The 21,732-nt window shown below is 40.8% G+C and overlaps 1 protein-coding gene across 1 annotated transcript in view; it reads left to right on the forward strand.

The window, feature by feature from the left end:
* Positions 1-3,227: 3,227 nt before the first annotated feature.
* dync2h1 (dynein cytoplasmic 2 heavy chain 1) overlaps positions 3,228-21,732 on the forward strand; it is a 149,404-nt gene continuing 130,899 nt past the window's right edge. Inside the window, exons 1-20 of the mRNA XM_071925082.2 lie at positions 3,228-3,311; positions 3,920-4,138; positions 4,555-4,728; positions 5,397-5,535; positions 6,602-6,720; positions 7,297-7,441; positions 7,833-7,978; positions 8,240-8,326; positions 9,737-9,871; positions 10,585-10,698; positions 10,920-11,031; positions 11,479-11,603; positions 12,677-12,852; positions 13,132-13,327; positions 13,518-13,613; positions 14,484-14,645; positions 18,293-18,391; positions 19,456-19,595; positions 19,953-20,181; positions 21,067-21,194. Coding sequence (XP_071781183.2) covers positions 3,956-4,138; positions 4,555-4,728; positions 5,397-5,535; positions 6,602-6,720; positions 7,297-7,441; positions 7,833-7,978; positions 8,240-8,326; positions 9,737-9,871; positions 10,585-10,698; positions 10,920-11,031; positions 11,479-11,603; positions 12,677-12,852; positions 13,132-13,327; positions 13,518-13,613; positions 14,484-14,645; positions 18,293-18,391; positions 19,456-19,595; positions 19,953-20,181; positions 21,067-21,194 — 2,705 coding nt within the window. The 5' untranslated portion in view covers positions 3,228-3,311; positions 3,920-3,955. The remainder of the gene's footprint in view (positions 3,312-3,919; positions 4,139-4,554; positions 4,729-5,396; positions 5,536-6,601; positions 6,721-7,296; positions 7,442-7,832; positions 7,979-8,239; positions 8,327-9,736; positions 9,872-10,584; positions 10,699-10,919; positions 11,032-11,478; positions 11,604-12,676; positions 12,853-13,131; positions 13,328-13,517; positions 13,614-14,483; positions 14,646-18,292; positions 18,392-19,455; positions 19,596-19,952; positions 20,182-21,066; positions 21,195-21,732) is intronic.

Genomic DNA, 21,732 nt, shown 5'->3' on the forward strand with positions numbered 1-21,732 from the left:
ATTTAGGGTCACGGGGGGGCTGGAGCCTATCCCAGAATACATTTGGTGGAAGGCAGGGAAACACCCTGGACAGGTCACCAGTCCATCACAGGGCGAACAGTGACAGACAAGCACTCACTCAAAATGAAGACTCTCATCTCAGTGAACAAGTTTAAGGCCTTTGTGAGCGATGTGGTTTCCAAGTCAATCGGACTCTGTTCTTGCTTTTTATAGGTTGTTTCTTCGCTGCTCCTTGTCACTGTGACTGTGACTGTCTCTCTGCTGGGTCAGATGTGTAATCTGTTTTAACTCACTGTTTTATTGTTTTACTGTTTCATTGTCTTTATAATGTATTTAACTGTTTTTTTTTTTGTTTTATTGTCTTTTAGAATGTTTAATTGCTCTGTTATTTGCTGCTGTCTTGGCTGGGTCTCCCTCGCAAAAGAGATTCTGAATCTCAAGTGGACATCCCGGTTAAATAAAAAATAACTCATTCACATTGATACCTATGGGCAATTTAGAGTTTCCAATCCACCTGACTGTGGGAGGAAACCCACGTAAAGACAGGGAGAACATGTAAACTCCATACAGAAAGGACCAGGGAATTGAACCCATGCCATCCCTGCGTTACCCATAATAACCATAAAATTTAGGGAAGAGACATGAGGAAAACCTGGGAATTTTTGAGACTTAAACTTTCTTCAGAATGTATGTATGCCTGTACTTCTCTGGTGAAGTACAGGCATACACCTCTTACTGATGTGGAGCTACACATGGTATAAGTAGAGGTGATATGTATGATGTGAAATGGAGCTTATGCTACTGGTGATATCTGGTAGCCTAACTGATAAAGTTTTATGTATTGCATGACAGGATGATGCCTGATGCCTAAAAACCTTTGGATACCTAGGATGTTGGATCATGGGGCATCCTCTGAATATCTTCATTTAGACATAACACACACACACACACACACACACACACACACACACACACACACCTACACACACACACACAGACACACACACATATGGCCATGATTCGGAGGTGAACAGGCATTCGCCCGGCAGTGAATGGGAGGAAAGGCTCTGAGATCATGACCACAGGTCCAAAAGACATCGAAAGAATAACAAAGAAATCACTTCCCTTCAATTTAGGGGATTTTGACACCCAACGGAGGTCTCACTTTCACTAGGATTCTCCTGGCTTTCCTCTCTTACAGTATCTGAAAAAAAAAGAAGTATTCTAAAAGACTCCTGTGCTAAAGCCAATGTATCTCTGACAAGGACAATACGAATACTGCATGATACTGCAAACGTCATGTAGTCTACTGTCTATGAGCTGGGTCTGTGTCATCTTTTAAATCCCTGCTTAAAACCCCCAAAGATCCCAGACCCTCACCCTCACTCCCATCCAATCTGCACAATAACTTGGACCCTGGACCCCAGACTTTTGCCTTATTTTATTATCTCTGTTTTACTTCTTTGTCTCTGTAAAGCACTTTGTAACTTTGTTTTGAAAAGTGCTATATAAATAAAGTTATTATTATTATAAGTTTGATGTATTACTTCAGTAAGTAGATTTTCATGTTATCTCACTCTGGGGCCTAAAGCATATTGCTACTCTCGTAATGTGGGGCAGTGTGGGTACCACCAAAAATCGGCCTGTGACCAATTTCAGTTGATAGATAATGGGGCAATAAGTACGATTTTTAAAGCCCCATAGCACAAAATGACCATAATATATCTCTCTGTGTGTGTGTGTGTGGGGGGGTGATAGGTTTATTGTTCAATAATGATTACCTGGCCAGGTGCTGAGATGTCTGACTTTCAAAAAACAATTTTCAGCCTGTTCTCTCAAAACAACAAAACAAAAAACTCCCCACCCGTTGGGATTTCCACAAAATCCCAATCTCCTCCCCACCTACTGGCAAAACTACTCAGTGATGGAGGAGGTACGACGACCTATGAGCGACTGGAATTGCAAGACATTTGATCTATGAAGACTAAAAAGCAAATGACAAAGTTCTTTGTATCAATTACATGCTACTCTAATGGAATGGGAGGGGTGGATGCTGTGCCAGAGACTTGTGTATGAGGAGATAAGTTCATCAATGTTGTTGCAATTCCTCCTGGTCACTGATAGAGGTTGATAAAGGTCATGAATTACTTAAAGCCCCTTACAACAATAAAAGATCTACAATCAACTCCCTCCAGTTGAGTGGGAGGGCAAGGCTTTGTTTGTGTGACAACACTGTCTCCTTCTCTGTAGCCTATATGGTCAGTGACGGAACTGAAACTCTAGTTTAATACCAAGGGAATCCCGGAGCAGTATGTGTATGACTGTTGGATTTGAATCTTGGTTCATGTTGTGATTACAGAAATACTTGAGGATGGTGGACTGTCCATTTGCGGAATGCTTTCTCACATTTCAGGATGCTAGCGATTATAAACATGATAATATATTGTATATTACCATAGCTATGTTTTCATATGCCTTGATTCATCTTGCAACCCCAAATAATTTCCTGACTTCCTGACCCTAGATTTAACTTCAACTTAATTCTCTGAAGTTTACTTGTGAGTTCATATTCATATTATGTTAGGACTGTTGGGATCTTAATGGCAATCACAAAATTTCCCAGAAATTAGAATGTGAACAATAGACCTATACAAATCAAACCAGTAGTAGGCTACTTGAGACTTTTACTGTCCTATTATTTCCTCCTAAAAATCCCTGACATCATAGCGTCACATGGATTAATCCAATACCACAGAGCTTTATCAGTAGAAATCTGTATCTAGCTATATATAAAATCTTAGTCTTATGAAATGTGAGACTTGGACCTAAATTTTAAAAACGTATTCTCACATTAGAACCAAATTAATGAAAGTAAACTAGTGTCTTGTTATTGTTATACCGAGACCCTACAAGTTGTTGGTCTATTTTGACCCCTAGGTTAAGAAGCACTGGACATGATCATTAGAATTAGCTGCCACTGGGCAGAGTCCATTCTGTCAGTTCTGTCGGTTCATGTTCTATGTTCTTGCCAAAGCGCGCTCTCCATAGAGATAACACAGTTTGGAAAAACTGTTTTTTCTGTCTCTCTGTCTCTCTCTCGCACACACACGGCCAGTGCGCCTTGGGTAAGTAAACTACGTAGGACTTGTACTTCCGCTGTGAAATGTAGTACCAGGCTGCGTCGTTGCTACCTAGTAACTACGCAAGCATTATCTTTGGAGAACACAGACACGAGCAACAGATTGATAGCTAGTCATACTGTCTATGGATTAGCAAAGCTTCCGAGTGTACAACATTTAGTGGCAAAAACGGTATGAAACCAAATTTCCCATTAAATAACCAGCATATTGCACTCATGCGAGCTAGCTAATTTACTAGTTAACATTAATTCATACAGAAACCGTGAGCTAGCTAGCTAATTCTGTGTAACTTATTAGCCATCCCATGCGTTGGCCTTTTCGTTAACACTGCAACTCAAGGTTGCTAATATTATATTGACCCTTCGCCTGCAGATGCACGAAAAGAGTGGCTAAAATGCACGCGGGTTGGTTCATTTAGCTCATGTAACGTTAAGCTAGTAACACTTAAGCAACGATATCAGCACTGACTGGAATTGCTATAACGTTAGAAAATGCTACAAGGCTAACGTAGCCACTGCCCAACGTTAGCAAACAACTGTACGTTAGTTAGCTGGTTAGTTAAGCGAGCTCCCAGTTTGGTTGCTAAGTTTGCTAAAAGCTAATTTGGTATCTGTTTCGGCAATATCAGAATGCCGAGTTACGTTAACAGTTACAGTTGTGAAGTTCAAGCTAGCTAGTTAACTTAGCTACAAAGGAAATCCCACTTAGAGTCTTACGGTAGTATTTGATTATGTCTAATGCTTACAGCCTGATTACATTTGTTTCTCACTATATTCTAGCTTTCTCAGCATCACTACATGAGTCCCAGCTGAAAGATGACCCCCGGTTCAGACGATGCCCGCAAGAGATTCATCCTAGCCACAACAGGGAACTTCTATGGGCTGAAGCCGTTGTCCTCCCTGGCTGACAGCCCGGAGCTCAATAACTTCCTGGATGATGGAAATGAATTTGTCTTGGCTGTCAGCAGACATGAAAATGACATACACCTGGCAAATAAGGTGACACAAAGTTGAATGCATTAGTGGAAATGCATGTTTGCTGATGCAGAAAGTATTTGCCTTTAGACTAGCAGGGTACAGATCATAACCTTAAAGCAATGGAAATTTCCAACCACAATGTACAATTAATAGCCCATTGATAATTCACCAAACGCCTTTGAGAGGAAATGTTGCTCCAGGACATACCGTACTTTATTTAGTTTTGATCAGTGAGAATGAATTAAATTATAAACTGACCTCTGGCCAGTGATCCTAAATCTAAAACAATTTATAAAATCTGTCCATTGTTACTAGCATGGGTCAAGGGCTTAGTGTATTTGTATATGTGCAAGAAGAAATATATTCTGTCATATCTTGTCTTGACAATGAAAACAATGTCTTTTTAACTCATGATTATATCTGTCTATTTATGTCAGATTGAGGCATCGGGGGACAGCAGAGAGAAGGTGTTGGTGTTCTTCAAGCTGCATCCCACAGTGATCACAGAGGAGAACCTCCACCACAGCCTCCTGGTGTCCTCCATGCTGGAGTCTCCCATCAGCACCCTCTACCAAGCTGTCAGACAGGTCTTTGCCCCTGTGCTGCTCAAGGTGAGACCGTGTAGATCGAGTAAAGAGCCAAAAGCATCCAATAGCTGCTTTAAGAAAGACTTAGGCCTAGGTAATAACATTGCAAAGGTTTAAGACTCTCCCCGGTCACACAATAACCTTTATAAGCAAACATGAGGCTATTGTAGTCATTTCAGAAGACACTTGTGGAACTTCTTTGCAGAAGCTAGATTCAAACAAAAGATGCAGAGTATTTTCAATATGAGTGGCCAGAAAACAACACGTTCTTTGTCTACCTAAGTTTAAGGAAGGGAAAACTCTGAGAGAGTTGAAAGTGAGCTAGTGCTGTTGGAACAGTTTTTCAGATATTTGCATATAGTGCAAGATGTAACCAAGCAGTTCACCCAATGTAGAATCTGAGGATATCATTAAAATTATGAAAAGTTTAGCATAAGTCTCTATGTCTTGTCTGAAACACATTTGTTGTTGCAATACTGTATATACTTGTGTTAAGGCTTGTTTGAAACAGGTTTTCTTGTTATCATACTCTATATACTCGTGTTAGCACATGAGTGTTGAAAATTGTGTGTTTTCTCCTAAATCTTTTGTTGAGGGCTTTTGGGCACCCACATATTGTTGTTGGCAGGGGCAGAGGACAAAACAACTTGGTATGAAACTTGAATAAGTGTCTTTCTTCCCTCGCTCTCAAGGATGAGCGCTGGAGTTCAGCCTTTGACCCTAAGCTGGCAGGCCTGCTGAGTGAGCTGGAGCTGGGCCTGGGCTCAGTGGTCCGTCAGTCTGGAGCACAACCCTCAGCCAAGACGGCCCGCAAAGAGGAAGATGTCCTGGGTATGAGTATACACTTTTGCAAGCACTGATGCACGGATACATGCATACACATATACTGTATATGGGTAGGCAGGTTTACACGTGGGTGTAGCTGGAGCAGTGGTTCTCAACGTGGGGTCCGGGGACCACCAGGGGTCCTTGAGAGGGTTCCAGGGGGTCCCCAGCAAATTGATAAATTGTTTACTAATTGTTTAGTTTACACAATTAGAGAATGTAGAAGAATGACTGTTTTGATCATAGTTTCACTCTTATCTCTCTACCTACAATACAGATAGTCATGGAATTCTGGGCAAAACCATATCTAACAATAAAAATATTTTCAGATTTGGGATCCGAGAAACAAAAGCTCATCAAATGGAGGTCTGTGACCCTAATGCATACTAAATTTGGGGTCCGTGATATGAAAAAGGTTGAGAATCACTGAGCTAGAGGATCATATGTACATTTACATTTTACACATTTAGCTGACACTCTTATCCAGACAACTTATGAGTGCAACAGTAGAATGAGTTCAAGTTCCTGGATCACCAAAATTACAAGCAGCCGATCGTAAGGAGAGCAAGAGTCAGGGCCATAGCGCCCTGACAATATTCTTTTGACCACAGAAAAATCATGCAAGAGCTCAGGTGAGATAGACACTGTTTTCTCAGTAATTGGGGTGTGTAGAGAAGATAAGAGTCATCCTCTAGTAGGGAGGGATTTAACATTATGTATGCTATTTCGTGTTAGACTTTTATCCAAAGCATCTTACAGTGCCATCAGTGCATACATGGGTGGTTCCAGTGGGAAACTAACCCCTAACCCTGGAATCTGTAGTGACATGCTCCGCCACCTAAGCTATACAAGACTATATTATTACACCCGGTTGTCAATCATTCTCTAAAAGCATGAGTTTTATGACTGATTTGTAACTAAGTAATTTGAATTGCAAAAAAGTGGTAGTTTGGGTTGAGTTGGTTCATCAGAACAAAGAGTATGAACAAGTCAGCTACATCGTAAGAATCTGATTAGAATCAGGGTATAATACTTACACTTTTGACAGTCCTCATATTTTCCTCCTATTCAGGTATCCTGACCCCGAGTGATGAGTTCCAGTACTGGGCAGATCTGTCTGAGTCTGGGGAGAAGAGCAGTGTGAGAGAAAGGGCTGCACACTTCACTGAGCTATTTAAACCCATAGAAAAGGTATGCATGTAAATATGTATCACAGGAGTTACTCAAACCTTTGTTTACGAGGACTCTCCAAATGCAAGAAAATCTGTAGAATTATTATGTTATAATATTATATTTTTTTATTCATTTTTCAAAAGCATTGGAGCGAACAACGCATTTCAGACCTAGCTTCGTCAGGCCCGCTCATCATCGATGAGATTTGTCTTTTGAAAAATGAGTAAAAAAATATAATTCAAGAAATTGCTGTCTGATACTTAAAGTGTGTGGAAAAACTGCTACTTTCTTGAATGGACTTTTCCTGCTGTTGCCAGCAACTTGATTGTTGCGCACAGCTGTGCACAGGGCACACACACACCTTTGGATCATTTTACATCTCTTGAAACAATGTTTGATAATAGCTGTAGATGCTGATAATAATTCAAATTGCAGCCAGCGAATTGGAGGCAAAGTAATGCAGGAGTTATTTTAAGTAATCAAATGTCACTTGCAGAGCAGAGTATAGATACATTGGATTTAGAAACGAAACTGAACTGAACTGAACTGAACTACCAGACCAAACCAAATGTGTCTTCCCTGTGTGTTTACCAGGAGTATGGTGGTCTGGATGGCCTGTCTATGTCTGATGCGGTGGATCTGGTTGAACAGAGCAGAGACATTCTGGATGATGTCTGGAGACAGACTGACTATGAGCCCTATCCAGAAACACGCATGCTCCGACTCATGGATGTTATTGGTGAGATGCACAAACTCAGTCACACACGCATACACAGACACCAAAACCAGGAAATGAAAAATAATTTCCGCTGATGCTGTTATTGAAGTTACAGTGTGCGTCATGGATACACATTCTGTTACACATTCCATATAACTGTTCTTGTAGTTTACAAATTACACAACTGACACCGAATGCAGGCCTTTTGTTCCTCAGTAGACAAATATACAGAACATTGGCTCTAACCTAGGAGAAACTTTGTCCTGCCTCTCTGTCCTGTGAAAGGTTAGGCAAATTCTAATTGTGTGTGCATGTATGTGTGTTTTCTGTGTGTGTTTGCATGTGCATGACCGTGCCTCTGTCTGTGTGCATTTTTGTGTTGTTTTTGTTTTTTGGGGTATGTGTGTGCCAGGTGGAGCCTTGGGAAGATATGTCCAGAGGAAGCTGAGTGGTCTTAAAATCTTTGAGGAGCCATTTGTTTCTGTGAGAGAGAAGCTGAGAGTGGGTGTTGTCATCTGTGAGCAGTGGGTGGCAGCCTGCGAGCATCTGACTGGACAGGTATGAGAGGTCAGACTGGGGAAAAAGTTTGTAGAAAAATGGTTAAAAAGTTTTTACTCATAGATTTTCTCTAAACTGTGCTGTGTCGTGTGAACTGCTTTCTATCAGAAAATTAAATTTTTCACCTTAACGCCTCACTTGTAGTCAGCCAGAGAGGAATTCCTTGCTGAGGGTTGTGCTTCCATCTTGTCTAAAGTGAAAGCTAGGAATAGGTTGATTTTAATAAATATTTAAAACATATTTAATTCTTTTTTTTCTCAGGTGTGGAAGAGACATGCCCCCCATCCCTGGAAGGGAAACAAGCACTGTCCGCAAACCCTTCATTGCCTAGCACAGAGATTGGATGAGGTAAGATTTGGTTCTGATTCAAGGGAGAGGAAACACTGCTGTAGAATATATAGAAGCTTATTAAAGAGTCCAACTTTCTCTTTTTTGATATCACATTAAGGTGCAGTGGTTGCATTGCATTTGATGCTTCAAATAAACTCCTTAGGTGTAAATTTGGCTTGCATTTCCTTGTTCCTGCTGGTTTGTCAGCACAGACCTCACACTATTGGTGGAATTTCCACTTTAAACAGAACAAGGAAGGCAGACTGAGCAATCATATGAACTGACTGATGAAGAGACTCACCTTTTTAGTTGTTCACATGTCATACTGTGAAATTACAGATTCATTTCAGATATTCTTTGTATTGATTTCATACATTTCAAACCTTCACCTGGCAAGTTAAAAACACATTCTAATTTTTAGCAATAGCCTGGAGTAGTAGCTGCACTAGTCCTAAGTCAACTAGTAATACAAATACTTGCTTATTGTTTGTTTTAGCTCACATAGGTGCCATATGGGTTGTCACTGAGGATAACACATGTATTGCCAGAAAGATTAGACAATCACAGAAGAGTAAAGGGAAGTCAATTTAGTAGAATTTTGTCTTATTGACAGCTTACCAGACTTTATCTGAATTGTCCTGATACAATAAACCTTACCAAGATATTTAGAGAGTTATTTATAATATAATATATTATAGTAATAATAATATATATTTATAAGATGCACACCTTACTATTTGGTAGGCTTATCCAGCCAAAGGTAAGCTATTTTATGGTATTAGTTAGTTTTTAGTCAGCTTATCTTGTATACCATCAACTTGGGAAAGCACTGGCAACATTGTCAGATTCAGAAAACATTATTGCCTATATTTCAGTATATTGGATAGAAAGGTAATCAGTAGATGTATACTGTGTACCGCATTCTTCAGAATCTTCCCATAATTTACATCTGACCATCAGAGTAGTGTTTAACACTACAATGCACTATGTAACTATAAAGGCACCCATTTTTAAGTATAGCATATGGGATAAGTACTACACACCACATCCTTCCTCTTTACAATGAATTTCTAATTGACACATTTACAGTTTTATCATTTCCTTTGTCTGTAGTGTGGAGTCATCTGTTTTTCCGCCCTGTAAGCAAGATCCATTCTCACTTTGACATGGATGTTTCTCAAAGTAGCATACTATCTGGCTTATGGACACCCCTATACATATATATATATATATATATATATATAGTTTACAATCAAATGTTCTACAATTAAAGGTAGAATTTAGGCATTTCTCTCAACCCTTATCCACAGCATCTTACAGTTAGTGCTATAGTAGAATAAGTCAATATTCATGAATTTCATGAGCCCAATAATAAAAGAATGGACATGCATTAAGTGTGTGCATGTGCGCTCTCTCCATGTCTACCAGGTGGTGACTCTGCGTATGGTCCATGAGAAGCTGCTGCGTCTGCTACCAGGAGGAAAACAGCAGGCTCTGACTCCTGATCGCGTGTTTGAACCTTTCTCTGGACTCAACCCTGTGCACTACAACCCATACACTGAGGTAGGGGGGTAGTGTGTGTGTGTGTGTGTGTGTGTGTGTGTGTGTGTGTGTGTGATCTATGAATGAGCTTGTTTAAGCCTTCCTCTTGCCTCAACATTCTACATTGCGAACCCTCCACTGAAGTAGGATGGGGAGAGGGAGAAGGTGAGGAATGCAGAGGAGAGCAACGGTTGCTCTGTCTTAAGTTCTTCATTGCATTGCTATTATGCTTGATTGCTTCCAAGATCAACAGTCACTTCCTGTGATTTACCAAACTGCCAAACCGATAGAAAAGAACCTTCAAATGATGCTTTGTTAGCAGTCAAACTAACTGGTAAATTGGACAAACAAAGACTTGGGAACGTTTATCTGGTGACCGCAGTAAATTTCTTACCCCACTTGCCCCCACTAATTGGTCAGTGTTGAGTAAATTTTGGCTCAGTATTGTTAGCACCTGTCAGCATTGCAAACAAACAAAAATAATAATGATAATTCTGGACAATTTGATGGTACTTTCCTAGTATTGAGTTGCACCTTCTACACAAGGCTGAAAAGTCCTTCTGTGACCTGTCTACTTTCCTTCATCTTCATCTGTCCTTCATAAACTGGATCTAATAGGGGACAACAAGAGGGTGTTGCATAGCTTTCACCTGGAAATTGTATTTCACTGAAAGAACAGACTTTGCTAATATTTTGTATGCGTGTGTGTGTGTGTGTGTGTGTGTGTGTTGTAGCCTCTTTGGAGAGCAGCAGTGGCCCAGTTTGAGCGCTCCATGGCTCCGTCAGAGCAGGAGGTGGCTGGCAGACTGAAGAGCTACATCGCTGATGTGCAGGACAACCCACAACAGGTAGTGAAACACACCACTTCCGTTCAGTTGAGGTCGACCGGGGACGATGCTGTGTGTGTGTGTGTGTGCGCACACGTGGGTATACTTACATGCCTGTTCACGCGTGCCACATGCCTGTTTGTGTGTGTATTTCAGTTTGTCTTTGTTTTTGTTTGTACCTGCGTCTCATTCTCTGTGTGTGTGTATTTGCATATGTCTTTGTGGTTGTGTTTGTTTCGTAGCTGTTGCAGGTGTTCCAAAAGCACAAGGAGTTGATCAGACGTCCCAACATCAGCAAGGAGCTGCAGTCAGAGAGAGAGACCCTGCTGGCCAGGCTACTGGACTACAACAAGGGTATGCCATTCTCTCTCACGTTAGATCGGCTGCTTTTCTCTGTGTGGCAGAGGCAGCGTGACAGTGGGTTATGGCATTCATAGAAAGGAGCATACATCAAATTTGAATGAATTGAATTCATGCCATGTGGGATCATGGTTCAGTGCAGCTGCTGAATGCCTTCACTATTGAATGCATATTCAATAGAATATTCATTGTATGTAAGTGTATTCTTGTTCAGACCATAGGGACACATTATAAGATAACCATTGTCATAGGTTGTCTCATAAGTGGTATAGCTAAATGCGGCTATAGTTTTTTCCTAGATTGAGTAATTGTGTCTAATTGTCTACAGTTTTTGTTGTCTGCAATTCACAGCTTTATATAGAGAAAGCCAGTGATTTGGTGTTATGACTCAGGTTGTTGTTCCCCATCCTTGGCCCCTCTCTGATTCATCCATCTCCTCAGGCCTGAAGATTGACTTTGAGAGTCGTTGCCATGGAGCCCCGGGAGAGAAGTCTGGGCCGCTCATTGGCAGGAACCTCCCTGAGGTGGTCAACAAAATCGTCTGGGTCCGACAGCTCATACACAAGGTAGCTGTGTGTGTGCGTGTGTGTGTGTACGTGGGTGTCTCTGAAAGAGAAGTGGTGAGCAGTAAGAATATAGGAGACAAAAAAAGGGAAGATGGAGTGGGGTTGAAGCTATAAACTTGTAAAGTGCTGTTTTCTGACATTTTAAAATCAAAAGGATATTTGTTTATTCTGTATATCTTGTAAGGGTTGCTGTGAAATGACAAAACAAGCACAGATCCTGTACAGACCCACGGTGCGTGTTCAATTCCATACAGGAAGCACTGCGACAGGGTTCAATTACCTAATTCCACTAACGTTACTTAAATACCACAAGATGACATCACCTACTGTTAAAGTTTATAGGGCAACAAAGACGAGTTGCTGTCTGCAAATCCCCGTTACTGACTGTGGAATGTTAAGTTTCACTTTTGTTTTCACTCCGGGAGAGACTGTGGATTGAGTTCCGTGCTGCTGGTCTGCTGTCTGTACATCTTCAAATTAATGACGTGATGCGCACGTCAGGCACAATAGAGATCGATTTAGAGCCATTTCTATACACTGACCAACTTTTGATTTTGTGCCTCTGTACGGGATACACTGCATCTCACAGTCAAAGACGCCCTCTAGAGGCCATCTGACGAAGCGCATCATCTCACTAAAGCGTGAATTAGACTTAGACGCCGGACCTACCCCCCTCCCCGGCGTGCCCCCGCCGTCGTTGGCGGAGAAGTCAATTTGCCCTTATGCGTTACCTGGCTGACTGACCTGAATTTGCCTCGTGATGCCCTCGGCTGTGCCGTGGGAAAAGGAGAAGTTTCTTTTCTTTCTCTTCTTTCTATCAAAGAGAAGTTACAAATCATCTCCCTGTTAGAAACAAACAAGGACTTACAATCATACAGTTTCTTTGGTCAAGAGAATGAGTTATTAACTGTCATTTATTTTTACAGGATTGTTCTGCTTTTAAGAAAAATATCCATTCTTATGATTATATACATTTGATTAAATTAATATGAATTGTTTTTATAAGGATTAAAAGAAGAGTGTGTATGGGTTCCTTTGTCTCACTTGTTCCTGTGTTTGCATTCTCACTAAAGGTGGAGGACTCTATCCGCATCGCCGAGGCTCTGCTGTCGGACCTGACCGCGTTCCGGGGGTTCCTGCGTTTCTGTGACGACCTGCTGGAGGTTCTAAGGGCCTACGAACAGGAACAGTTCGAGGACTGGTCCAGAGATATACTGTCTGGACTGGCCGACCCAAAGTCTGGGATCAGGTTGGATACATCGCACAACACGATCTAAACTAACAAGACATAAAACAAAAGCACAGAACATCAATGAAAATAAGAATTAATTGACCTACCTCGTTAAATTAAATTATCTGAAAGACTGAGGCTCCTATTCATTTCTAATTGGAGACAACTGTTCACCTATTTTTTTTTTTTCTGTGTTTCTCATCACATACCTGATTCAGTACCTTGCTCAAGATCACTTTGATAGGAATGAACACTGGTCGGTTAGACTTCATCTCCTGTCTCTCCCCCTCTCTACAGTCTCCAGGCCAGTAACCGTGTGATGGACCTGGACCATGTGGATGGCAGGCTGAAGATCCAGTACTCTGACAGATTGGTCACTCTGCTCAGGGAGGTCAGGCAGCTCTCTGCCCTGGGCTTCCCCATCCCGGCCAAGATACAGCAGGCTGCTAATACTGCAGACAAATTCTACAGACAGGCTATTGTCCTGAAACAGGTGAGAATAGAGGTCAAGCCACACACATGCACACACACCAGAATTACCATCCCAGCCAAGATACAGACACCGTTGCGTGTCCTCAGGCTCAAACTAATAATATGAGCACTAATAATAAACAAGCACGTAGCACACACACATCCATATAAACATGCAGAGACCACCTTCTTCCTTCCTTTCTGTGTTTTAGGTGGCCCATTTCTACAACACCATAGACCAGCAGATGATTCCCTCCCAGAGACCTATGATGCTCGGTCTAGCCCTGGCCTTCGAACAGGTCATCAAGGTACTGCACTGACGACTATTGAGGCTACGACACAAAGAAAACATTTTGCAGTGTAGAAAGGCAGTTTTGGTCCATAACTCATTTAAAGCGTGAAATGTGGATGCCAAATATTTTTAAGGCTCCCTATTTTCTAGTAGTTAAACCTGCAATAAGCGATTTCAGACCCTGTAACCAATCCTGAAACCAACGTGTGCTACATGGAGATTAAGGGCTTCCGTCGCAGTAGCTTTGCTGTGTGCGTTTACAAAATGTGTTGCGGTTGCTGTCACCCTCTAGTGGTCAGAAGAAATTGCTTAGTGTAGCTTTAAATAATGCTTTAGATTTCATATTATTGTTGCTTTCCATGCCTCAATGAGGTCTAATGTTATGAAAGAGGACTGAAGCTGATTCCTTGTCAACGCTCAGGGACAACTGTATTGTGAGCAATACATTTGCTATACACCAGCAAATGAGCGCTTCTGCCCCCATCGCAATAATGGTTTTAAACTGTGTATCGTGTCTCATAACTGGTCGCCGTGCCTGGGACTGAATCAAGTTTGTAACTTGTTTATTTATTTGATGGTCATGGGGAGTGACATTAATACACTTCTATTCTATTCTTACTGGGTCATAGAAAAGCAGGAAGCATTGCAATGTCTTTACCAGCCAGATGCAAAATATTTTTAAAATGAAAATAACATTCAAAAGAGAGTTAGTTACCTGCAGATGAAGCTGATATAAAAAAAAAAAAAAAAAAACCCACTTCCCAGTCACAAATGATCAATATTTGTCTTGTTACCAATTTGTTACCATTACTTGTGTGAGATGTTGATTCCCACCTTGGACTGTAGATTGCCTCTTGTAGACTTCCTCGCTCCTTCTCTTTGGCAGAATCCTCGTTCCCAGTCGAAGGAGTCGGGCGGTAAACTGCAGATCACCTGGGACAACCCCAAAGAGCTGGAGGTTTACATCGCCAAGCTGCAGTCTGCTGCCGAGAAACTCTCCACCGAGAACAGAAAACTACGGAAGTGGCACACCGACTTCACTGAGAAGGTGGTGGCTTGCCCGCATATACAGTTGAGGTCAAAAGTTTACATACACTTGTAAGGGACATGTATGTCATGGCAGTTGGGGGATTTCAATGAATTCTGCAACTGTTCTTTTTCTGTGACAGAATGACTGGGAAATGTACCTCTTCCGTCACAAAAAAAACACACGTTTGGTTTCTTTCATAGATTTGTTGTGGGTCTTCTGAAAATATGACAAAATCTGATGGGTCAAAAATATACATATAGCAACCTATATTATACATTTGGTGGCGTAGAAAGTTCTAAAATGTCATTTTACTTCATGAGATTGCCTCTTAACTTCTTGTTAGTGATTGACTACAGCTTGTAACTTCTCTGTGCCTGTATAAATAGGGCTCGTTTGACTGCACGCATTAGATTGAGCCACAAACATCACAATGGGAAAGTCCAAAGAGTTCAAAGGGGTATTCCAGAAAGACGGTTTAAGAAATCCTGAACTAAAATCCTGAATTCTGACTTGAGTGAGCTAGACACGGCATAGCGGGAATTTTCGGTTCCAGAACTACTGATTCAGATTTCAGTGATCAGGCTTGATCAACTCTGGATAGGTTGAGACTGAACTATGCGCGTTCATGGTGAACTTGTAAAGCCATCCTCAATCGAGGACTGAAAACAGGATTATCATGGATTCAGAGGCGACAAGCAGAGCAGAGCGTCATATTTCACTCCAGCTGAACAACAAATATTAATGACAGCTTATAGTGAATTTCAGCATATTTAAAATAAATAAATAAATACACATCAGCAACACTTGCGAGACTTGGCATGTAAAAAAAATTGTAGATAGAGTTAATGCGTGAGTTAACTATAAAGTTTAATGCTTGTTTTAGTCATTCAACAGACCTCTAATGTTTAATTAATAGGAAGGATGCAACATATTGCCTGAATTGTACACTCTTAATTTTTTTTTATATATTTAATTTAGGTGTAATCCAGGCGGCATGAAATGCACTTGGCAACAAATTAAAAAAAAAAAAAAGTCTAAGAACATAATTCAAACTCGTAGGATTTTATCTGCTTGTAACTACTTCATTTTAGTAGCCTAAATGTAGGCCTAGACTTATTTGACCTCCACTCTGTAGCTAATTGGAAGAAGGTTGAGGCTGTAAAATGGGTAAGGGTTCCAGCACCTTTCACAGCAGCAGAGGAGCTGGCCCTTACTCTGACAGTGATAACTGATGGCATGAAGGAAGCTCATCAGAACCAACTACCCCCAGGACACAGCGCCTACATCAAGGGTTGGTTTATCACATTCATAATTAATATTTATCTCTTACCTCTTAACTCTATCTCCAATTTTATACAGAAAGCTTCCAGTACTGAATAAACGAAGGGCAATGCATAACATTTGTACAGAGGTGACAGGGAAATGTGAGGCTGAGGAAGTCTATTCAGATAAATTGATTCTTGAAAAACGGTAACTCTCGCGATAAAATGCAACAGGTGGGTGTGATAAAATATATCGCACCCTCTCTCGATGTAAAGCCCTACGAATAATTTGAGCTTCCATGTCAACGGGATCTTCCATGACAGGTTTAAAGCCATTTTCCAGAAAAGTTGAACGAACTGAATTGTGTGATGCTTAAATGCTGCAGGTTCAGTCGGGTTTAACTCAAGTAAGCCTCAAGTAAACCTGCCACAGAGCAGGTTAGTTTGAGAGCATAAGTTGCCATAGTAATTGATCTAGACTTATTCTGATCTCAGTTTTTTGGAACAGAAAATCCCGAATTTTTGTGAATTCTGAGTTAACAGATCTGGATAACTTACCAATCCTGCTTTCTGGAATACTCCTCAGTAGTGTTACAACCCGGCTCAAGGAAGTAACAAAGGAGGGGAGACATACGCCAAAGTAAAAGTTATAACAATGATTTATTAACTAAAACTAAGGGGCAAACAAACACAAACTACATCAAACCAAAAGAACAGAACAAAAGGTGTCCATAGGTGAGGAGGGAGAGAGACACTGATAGTCCGAGGCCTTCTTAAGCCCAAGGAGTTCACCGGGCCCAGGTGCACTCCATCAGCTCTGATGATGACTCCACCCACCAGGCTCCTGCAAGATGCAGAGCCAGGAGAGTGGGAGGGTCATCACAAGTAGCCTACAGATCTGAGAAAGCGCATAATAAATTTACACAAGTCAGGAATGTCACTTGGGGCCATCCCAAAGCAACTTCAGGTCCCAAGATCATCAGTGCAAACAATTGTTCGTAAGTACAAAGTACTGGGAACACTGGTCTCTTTGCCACGGTCTGGAAGAAAACCCAAACTGTCACCCTCTGCTGAGAGAAAATTGGTCCAGATGGTCAGATGTAATCCAAGAATCACCAAAAAACAGGTCTGCCATGATTTAGAAGCTGCTGGAACACAGGTGTCACTGTCCACAGTCAAGCGAGTTTTACATCGCCATGGGCTGAGAGGCTACTGTGCAAGACAGAAGCCCCTGCTCCAAAATCGGCACCTTAAAGCTCGACTCAAGTTTGTTGCTGATCACATGGACAAACAAAAAACCTTCTGGAGGAGAGTTTTGTGGTCAAATGAAACAAAGATTGAGTTATTTGGCCACAATGACAAGAAGTATGTTTGGAGGAGAAAAGGTGAGGCATTCAACCCTAAGAACACTGTACCTACTTTCAAGTATAGTGGTGCTATAGGTATATCATGCTCTGGGGCTGTTTTGCTGCCAGTGGAACTGGTGCATTGCAGAAAGTGGACGGAATAATGAAGAAGGAAGATTACCTCAGAATTCTTCAGGACAACATCAAACCATCAGCTAGAAAGTTAAATCTTGGACGAAATGGGGTGTTCCAACAGGACAATGACCCTAAACACACATCAAAAGTGGTTTGGGGATGGCTAAATCAAGCTAAAATTAAGGTTTTGGAATGGCCTTTCCAGAGTCCTGACCTCAACCCCATTGAAAATATGTGGAGTGTCCTGAAAAGACGATAGAACCAAATTTGGTTGCACTCTACCAATTCTGCCAAGAAGAGCGGTCAAAGATACAACCAGAATTCTGCCAGAAGCTTGTTGATGGCTACCAAAAGTGGCTGACTGAGGTGAAAAGGGCTAAGGGACATGCAACCAAATACTAGCTGTGCTGTATGTATATTTTTGACCCATAACATTTTGTTACATTTTCAGAAGACACACAATAAATTTGTTAAAGAAACCAAATTTGTGAATGTTTTTTGTGAAAAAGGAAGTGTGTTTTCCAATCATTCTTTTACAGAAAAAAAACAGCTGCAGAAATAATTGAAATCCCAATACTGCCATGATATACATGTCCCTTACAAGTGTATGTAAACTTTTGACCTCAACTGTAGGTCTCCAAAACGGTCATGATGTGTGGGCATCACACATATCAAATGCTTAATATGATTATTAAACATTAAATAAGTGTGTTCCTTGACTATTTTGTAAGGCTTCAACTGTACTGAGGCAGCCAGCACTACGACTATAATTTGAGTTATTTATTGTGAGCACATTTCTTTGGAACTGGTCATATTTTCCCCCAATTAGTTTTAAATTAGTAACTGAAGTCTTGCTTTTCTGTGCACGTGCGTGTACACATATGTATAAATGCATGCCTGTGTGTGTGTGTGTGTTTGTCAGGTGGTGACTCTGATGAATGTGGACCTTCTGAGACATCAGCAGCGGTGGAAGGATGGCCTTCAGGAGCTCCGTACTGGCTTTGCCACTCTGGAGGCCCAGGTACAGAATACAGTCAAAAGCATAAGTGTCAGGGCGACCTAGTGGGTCAGTGGTCTGACCGTGATATCCTGGGTTCGATTCCGGCCTGGAACCTTTGTCAACCCCCTCTCTCTTAACGTTATGGATATGATTTGGATTGTGATATTAAAGATAAGATAATAATGTTAAACTGAACATGATGCTGTGATATTGTCACACCAAGCACAGACACACAGACTTTTAAAAGGGAGCCTTGCTTGAATAGAGGAGACATTGCTATTAAATAGAATTTAGTAGTAGCAGTAGTACATTTATTCGTTTTTATTAAATAATTTATTATCTGTTAGCATTTTTTAAATTATTATTGACGTTGTTAGAATTTAATTTGGATTGAAGATTTTGAATAATCAGCTTGAGCGTGGCTCAGCGTCTGACGGAACTTTGAAATAATCAAACCTTTAATATGGCTTTATGAAAGCGATAGAGTTAAAGTTGCGTGAATAAACATTTACAAAAGAGTGTGTACATTTAAATATTTAAACATTCAAAAAATTCTATTTAATAGCAATGTCTCCTCTATTCAAGCAACAGCTCCCTTTTAAAAGTCTGTGTGTCTGTGCTTGGTGTGACAATATCACAGCATCATGTTCAGTTTAACATTATTATCTTATCTTTAATATCATCGGCCAGGAAAAACCAATCGTCGATCATCCGTTCAATCGGCGATATACGATCCGATCGCCAATCGGCACAAGCCTAGTATATATACATAAGTATGAAAACTAGGAGAAAACAAGAAAGATCACCAACTAGCTCCCTGGTTACCACAGGAATCTACATAACAACCAATAAAACCTAGCCGTGCTTTATGTGATTAATTGGCTAAAACTACCTGTCCTATAAGGACAATACAGACCCATAATTCAATGTTTCTATGTGAAATCCATATTACACTGTAAATAAGTATCAAAAAATAATTTTAGCTCTCAATACATATCCTTTTGTCTGGACACACACATCCTACACAATAAATCTTCTCTTTTGAGTTATTTCGTTGGAAAGCTAATGTGTGTTTGTGTGTACAGGGCTTCAGGTCAGGTGACATGCGTGCGTGGCGTCAGCACTGGAACCATCAGCTGTACAAGGCTCTTGAACACCAGTACCAGACAGGACTGGAAGCTCTGAACAAGAACCTGCCTGAAATACACATAGACCTTACCTTCAAGTCAGTACCTGTCTCCGTCTCTCCTCTTTCTGTCTCACCCTCTGTCACTTTTCTAACTTTCTGTCTCACTGTCTTTGTGCCTCATTTTCTTTCCATCTCTCTCTACTTTGGAACTCTTGCTGTGTGTGTGTTTTCACTTCTTTGTTTCTTTTTCTCACTTACACTTTGGCCTCATCTTCATATTAGTGGCAGCGATTTCACTTCTCTTCTGTCTCTCTTCCCCCTTCTTTCTCTGTAACCCCACATTCTTTGTGTCACTATCTCTCTCTCTCTCTCTCTCTTTCTCATTGTTGATTAGTGTGGATAAAACTATAATTTTCCACCGTTTGCCATCTCTCCACTCTTTCCCCTGAGTAGGCAGGGCCGTCTGCAGTTCCGCCCTCCGTTTGAGGAGGTGCGAGCGCGCTACTTCAGGGAGATGAAGAGGTTCATCTCGATCCCGAACCAGTTCAAAGGGGTCAGCGCCCAGGGGGAGGAGCTTATCTTCAGTGTCATGATTGACAGGAATGCCTCTGGGTTCGTCACCATCTTCAGTAAGGCCGAGGACCTCTTCAGCCGCCTGCAGGCCGTACAGAACAAGTTCAAGGTGCCTGAACAAGAGATGATGATGACAAAAATGATGATGATAATAATGATTGATATGAGTCAACCTTCCTTTTTAAAAACAAGCCACAGTATAATGTGAAGAAAATAACAGTTTTAAGTGTGACAAGTTTTTTTTTTTTTATTTATATCTATTACAGACAATATAAACTAAAGGCCTATACTTTTTCGTTTTACTTCATTCAAACACACACTGTTTTGAATGTATTGTATCACCATTATACAAAAAGAATCCAGTCTAACATATTTTATTATGTGGAAAGCTAACTATTCATTGACATTTTATTGTCAGAGTTGATCTGAGCTTGGCCTCATATTTGAGGAGTTGTAATTGTAGAATCCCTATTGAATCCCTGTTTTTACAGCACTTTTCATGCCTCTGCTGTGAAAAAATACAAATTGATCAATATTTTCTTTGTTCCATTTGTTCATTGAAACCCTGTTAGTGTTAATCTATCTGTTTTGAAAGAATGTAAATTGATCAATCTTTTTTTCCACTTAGTGAAGCATTGTTATAAGTCATAACATTTTGCTGTGTGCTTTGAAAGAATGCAAATGGATTAGTCCTTTTTTTTTTCTCCATTGCTGTAACCGAAGCTCTGTTGTCGTCATTGTTGACATTTGTCCCTGCTCTACTATCCTGAGAGTACAGTGAGCACAGTATACAGTTTTCTCACTTGCAGTCATGCATATCTAAACTAGAACAGGGAAAGCACTTGGCCAGCATCAAACTTCTCTTCCCTTTTCCTTTAGTTCTGTGTTCCTACTCACTAATCATAGTCTTGTGATTATTTCATAGTTTCTGTCACCTTTGACTTAGAAACGAAAAACTTGTGTGTGTGTGTGCGTGCGTGTGCGTGTGTTGTAGGAGTGGGTGGTGCTGGGCCAGGTGGACATAGAGAGGTTAGTGGAGAATCATCTGGACTCGGTGCAGGACTGGGAGAGAAACTTCAAGGCCCTGAAAGCCCGGGGGAAGGATTCAGAACGTCTGCCTAGGTACATATCACACATAATAAAGTTAATAAACAATTTTTTTTTAATTGAATTGAATTGAATTGAATTTAATTTAATTTTTATTAGGAATTTAAAAGCACAACAACTCAAAGGAGTATCATGACACAAAATCCCAGAGGATAGCACTTAAAAGCATTACTAAAAACACTTATTTCCAAAGTGGTCCTCGATGGAAACAAACAAACACAATACATGGAAACAAACAATTCGATGGAAACAAACAAAATTACAGGATAAACCTACTAGTCCCCCTTGCAACCCCTCGCCCATGGTTCAAACTCCCTCCCTTAAAAGTGACCCATCAACACTCCCCACAAAGCCACCTTAACTTTTGTTTTAAAAATTGCCTTTGTTTGGTTTTGTTTAATACGCAGGGGCAGGTTGTTCCATAAGGAGATCCCAGTATAGAAAAATTAGCTTCTTGCTATTTTACCTTTAACACGAGGAACACTGCATGACATAATGCTTGCTCTTGTGTTACAATTATGTTGGCTTCCAACCATATCAATTTGACAATTCA

This window comes from Centroberyx gerrardi, chromosome 6 (genome assembly GCF_048128805.1).
Source record: "Centroberyx gerrardi isolate f3 chromosome 6, fCenGer3.hap1.cur.20231027, whole genome shotgun sequence".
In the NCBI taxonomy this organism is placed as follows: domain Eukaryota; kingdom Metazoa; phylum Chordata; class Actinopteri; order Beryciformes; family Berycidae; genus Centroberyx; species Centroberyx gerrardi.